Source organism: Portunus trituberculatus, chromosome 17 (genome assembly GCF_017591435.1).
Source record: "Portunus trituberculatus isolate SZX2019 chromosome 17, ASM1759143v1, whole genome shotgun sequence".
Taxonomy (NCBI): domain Eukaryota; kingdom Metazoa; phylum Arthropoda; class Malacostraca; order Decapoda; family Portunidae; genus Portunus; species Portunus trituberculatus.
Window position 1 is genome coordinate 17,307,012 of NC_059271.1, and position 5,188 is coordinate 17,312,199.

Consider the following 5,188-nt stretch of genomic DNA (forward strand, 5'->3'; position numbering starts at 1 on the left):
ACACCGAAACGCACAGATGTCTGAGACAACTGACAGTAGCCCCTTCTCTGTTCCTTCCTACTTCCTCTATCCTTATTTTCGCTCCAAAGCTGAATGTTGCATCTATGTGCGCAGTGACTTAACTTGCTCTCGTGCCCACACTCTTGAATCTTCCGATTTTTCCACCATTTGGCTTCGACTCAATAGTCACTTTTTAACTAAATCTATCTGTGCTGTCTATCTCACCCTTAACTTCTCTGACTATTGTAAATTCTTTGACTATTTAACTTTCAAAATAGAGCACATTCTGTCTCTCTATCCTTTCACATAGATCTCCATCCTTGAAGATTTCAGTGTTCACCATCAGCTTTGGTTTTCCTCTCCCTTCACTGACAATCTTGGTGAACTACCATTCAACTTTGCCATACTACATGACATACAGTAGAGCTTGGGTCCGCTGTGGTGCAGTGGGACCGTGCATGTTTTGTGGGCCTCACGGTTCTCAAGCACACAGGTTCAAACTGGCCATAGTCTGAGGTTAGAAAGGGCATCCACTCTCTCAGGAGGCACCCTCCTATCCCTAATATAATAAGGAAACCAGACGTAAAAAAAAAAATAATAATTCCACATGACAGAGCAACTGGTGCGACACCCTACTCGTATTCATGACCAACTTGGAGATACCCCCAACATTTCTTGATCTTTTTCTTACCTCTAATCCTTCTGCTTATGCTGTTATCTTATCTTCTCTGTTGGGATCCCCCAATCTTGTCCTATTTCTCCAATCTCTCTTCAGGATCCCCCCAAGGCAGAGGTGCCTGTGGCATTTTGCCTCTGCCAGTTTGGGGGGGGGGGGGACTTGAGGTGGTATTATGTTGATTTTCCGTGGAATGATTACAGTTTCCGTGTCAAGGCCCTTCTACACTCAGACTTTTACGTCGGGGAATAACCCAACTGCTTTACCAAGACATCCATATATGATAAAAAGTGGGCGGGCTACCGAGTGCGCGGTATCCCAGCAAGGATTCCATATTCTTGTATATTCCTTGGCCCATCAACCAAAACCATTTTGCGGTGAATTACCCAGCGCTCACCCATTCTCGTATGTCAGCAGTGCAGAAGGATGTACGTCAGCCACGTTACATCCTCTTTCACTCTGTCTGCAAAGACATTCCCTGCATCAATGACCCCTTTTTTTTTCTTCAGTTTTATGGAAGCAGATACCACAGTGACCTCTTGACCTATATTGACAGTGGGGGCATCCATAAATGCAGCATACATACTTCCCCTCTGGGTGTTCACAGGTGACTGAAAAGCGCGGGAGAATCTCCTTCCTGTACGCCAAGTTTGGAAGCTCACCACTTATTTCCCACGCAGCACTCCGGTTATTCCCCGGCGTAAAAGTCGGAGTGTAGAAGGGCCTTCAGAGACCCATATCTCCGTGTGCTGAACGGATAGCAGAGTTGATTGTGTCTGGCATGGAGACGTACATTCCTCACTCTTTTTTCTCAATCTAAACCTTCTATTCTAAACTTTGGTTTACCTGAGCCTGTTCTCGTGCTATACATGACAGAGAGGTTGCCCACAAAAGGTCTGAATCTCATGCACTTTGTATTTCTGCTTGAAATCATGCTAAGTCTGTTCTTCAACTCACCAAATATTCCTTCATAAATAGAAAATGTAAAAATCTTTCAAACTCCAACTCCTCTCAAGACTTCTGGCATCTGGCCAAAAACATCTCAAATAACTTTACTTTTTCATCTTTTCCTTCTCAATTTCGTCCTGATGGCACCACTGTCATCACTTCTATCTCTAAAGCTGAACTCTTCTTTCAAATTTTAATTATAACTCTATCTTGAATGATTCTGGTCTTGTTCCTCCCTCTTCTCCTCCCTCTGCATGACTATTTCATGCTATCAATTGAAATTCTTCGTGATGATGTTTTCCATGGCCTGGCTAGCCTAAACCCTCGCTTCCGTGCTTGCACCTTGCCTGGCCAAACTCTACAAACTCTGTCTATCGACTTCTACCTTTCCTTCTTGCTGAAAGTTTGCCTACATTCAACCAGTTCCAAAGAAGTATGACTGTTTTAATCCCTCAAACTGCTATCCAATAGATTTAATCTTTTGCTTGTCTAAAGTTCTTTAATCTATCCTCAATAGGAAGATTCTTAAACATCTTTCACTTCATAATCTTCTAACTGATTGCCAGTAAGGCTTCCGTCAAGGTTGCTCTACTGGTGATCTTCTGGCTTTCCTTACTGAATTTTGGTCATCCTCTTTTAGAGATTTCAGTGAAACTTTTGCTGTTGCGTTAGACATATCAAAAGCTTTTGAAAGAGTCTGCCACAAAGATCTGATCTCAAAACTACTTTCCTATGGCTTTTATCTTTCTCTCTGCAACTTTATCTCAAGTATCCTCTCCGACCATTCTATTGCTGCTTTGGTAGACGGCCACTATTCTTCTCCTAAATCTATCAACAGTAGTGATCCTCAGGGTTCTGTCCTGTCACCCACTCTCTTCCTATTATTCATTAATGATCTTTTTAACCAAACTTCTTATGATATCCACTCCTACGCTTATGATACCACCCTACACTTTTCCACGTCCTTTCAGAGACGACCAGCACTTCAGAAAGTCAACAAGTCAAGAAGGGACGTCACAGAACAACTAACTTCTGATCTATCTAAAATCTATGATCGAGGCAGAGAAAACTTGGTAGTGTTCAATGCCTTAAAAGCTCAATTCTTCCATTTATCATCTCAACACATCCTTCCATACAACTATCCTCTCTTCTTCAATGACACTTAACTGTCTCCCTCTTCTACACTGAATATCCTTGGCCTATCCTTTACTCATAATCTAAACTGGAAACTTAACATCTCATCTTTTGCTAAAACAGCTTCTATGAAGTTAGGCGTTCTGAGACTCCGCCAGTTTTTCTCGCCTCCCTAATTGCTAACTTTATACAAGGGCTTTATTATCCATGCTTGTGTGGAATACTCTTCACATGTTCCAGGAGAGGGGATGTTCCACTCACACAACTTTATTAAATAGGGTGGAATCAAAGGCTTTTTTGCTCATCAGTTCCCTTCTTTTAACTGACTCTTCAGCCTCTTTCTCACCGCCGGAATGTTACATCTCTCTCTATCTTTTATCGCTATTTTCATGCAAAGTGCTCTTTTGATCTTGCTAACCGCATGCCTCTCATCCTCCAGTGGCCTCTCGCTGCACAAGGCTTTCTTCTTCCTCTTACTCCTGTTCTGTGCAACTCTCACGCAAGAGTTAAGTATATTCTGTCTTTTATAGCTCTCTCTGGTAAACTCTGAACTCCCTGTGTGTATCTGTATTTCCAACGTTCTATGATTAGACTTTATTCAAGAGGGCGATTTCAAGACATTTGTCCCTATCCATTGACTAAAGGTGGGTTCACACATGCCAATTTGCGACTGAAATTGCAATTCACTACAGTTTCCGACTGAATATTGGTGCCTAGGGACTGGGGAAACCAGTCGCAAAACAAGACCAATATGTTGGTCTTGTTCAGTCGATTTGCGACTTTATTTAGGTTGTGACGTCACGGAGTAAGCTTTAAAAATGTGGTGTCAATGTAGAGAGGTAGATGTTAGAGTTGGTGAGGGAAAAAGAACACATATGGGACCCCAGAAATTAATTAGACAATAAAAAAAAAAAAAACTTGCGTAAATTGTCGTTCGACGAAAGAACTCTTTCTCTCAATGCAGGGTGTTGTTGGAGGTGAGGATTGACCACCTCCTAGACTCAGCCACTCTCAGGGATATATACGCAAGGAATATCCTACATTTGCTCCCAGACTGTAGGATATTTATGCAATATCTGTATTTATTTATTTACTTATATTCTTGTAATGTAGCTATACTTTATATATATATATATATATATATATATATATATATATATATATATATATATATATATATATATCAGTGGTTCTTAACCTGGGTTCGATCGAACCCCAGGGGTTCGGTGAGTCAGTTTCAGGGGTTCGGTGGTTTGGTTCACCCATGGTTCACCCCACTCGTATGATTCGTGACGTCACGCTCTGCTTGGCCATCATTGGCTGCAGCTGATCACGCCACATCGCTTGGCCTTGATATCTGTGCTGCAGGCAACTCACTCCACTCAGTAGTCGACTTGTGACTGTCTTGATCGCACGTGATTTGTGATTTCCCTTTTAATACTTCAAACCCTTGATACTAACTATGTCGAGCAAAAAAAGGAAGTGGTCAGACGAATATGTGCAGTATGGATTCACGTGTATAACGGAACATGATGGGAGTCAGCGTCCTCAATGCATGATTTGCAATGCCAAGTTGAGCAATTCTAGTCTGGCACAGGCAAAACTAAGGGAACACTTCATAAAGCTACATGGAGATGGGAAATACAAGAACGCAATGCTTGCTGAATTCAATGTGAAGAGAGCCAGATTCAATGAAAAGGCTACTCTGCATGTTTTCGGCTTTGTACCCATAGACAAACCAGTCTTAACAGCATCATACGAAGTTGCGTACCTGATTGCAAAGCAGGACAAACCACACACCATTGGTGAAACACTCATAAAACCAGCTGCGTCGAAGATGGCGAATATCATGCTGGGAAAAGCTGCTGAAAATAAGTTGTCCCAAATTCCTCTTTCAAATGACACCATCAGCAGCAGAATAGATGACATGAGCAATGACATATTGGCTCAAGTAGTTGCAGATCTGATTTCAAGCCCAGCAAAATTCAGCCTCCAACTAGACGAGACCACCGATGTTTCCACTCTATGCCAGCTTGCTGTGTTTGTGCGCTATGTGAAAGATGACATGATAAAGGAAGACTTTTTATTTTGTAGGCCTCTCACAACAACAACTAAAGCAGCCGACGTGAAAAAACTTGTGGATGACTTCTTCAGAGACAACAATCTTTCGTGGGATATGGTTTCTGTAGTTTGTTCGGACGGAGCTCCAGTCATGCTGGGACAAAAATCTGGTTTCAGTTCGCTGGTGAAAGCAGATGCACCACACATCATTGTTACGCACTGTGTTCTGCACAGGCATGCATTGGCAACAAAAACCTTGTCTCCAAAACTCACAGAAGTATTAAAAATTGTAGTGGAATGTGTGAACTATGTGCGAAATAGTGCTCTGAAGCACCGCATCTTCAAAGAACTGTGTAATGAAATGGGGTC

At 42.1% G+C, this 5,188-nt stretch overlaps 1 protein-coding gene across 1 annotated transcript in view; it reads left to right on the forward strand.

The window, feature by feature from the left end:
- Positions 1–4,220: 4,220 nt before the first annotated feature.
- LOC123504876 (protein ZBED8-like) overlaps positions 4,221–5,188 on the forward strand; it is a 1,809-nt gene continuing 841 nt past the window's right edge. Inside the window, exon 1 of the mRNA XM_045255782.1 lies at positions 4,221–5,188. This exon is cut by the window's right edge and continues 841 nt beyond it. Within this exon, the coding sequence (XP_045111717.1) occupies positions 4,221–5,188 (968 nt within the window).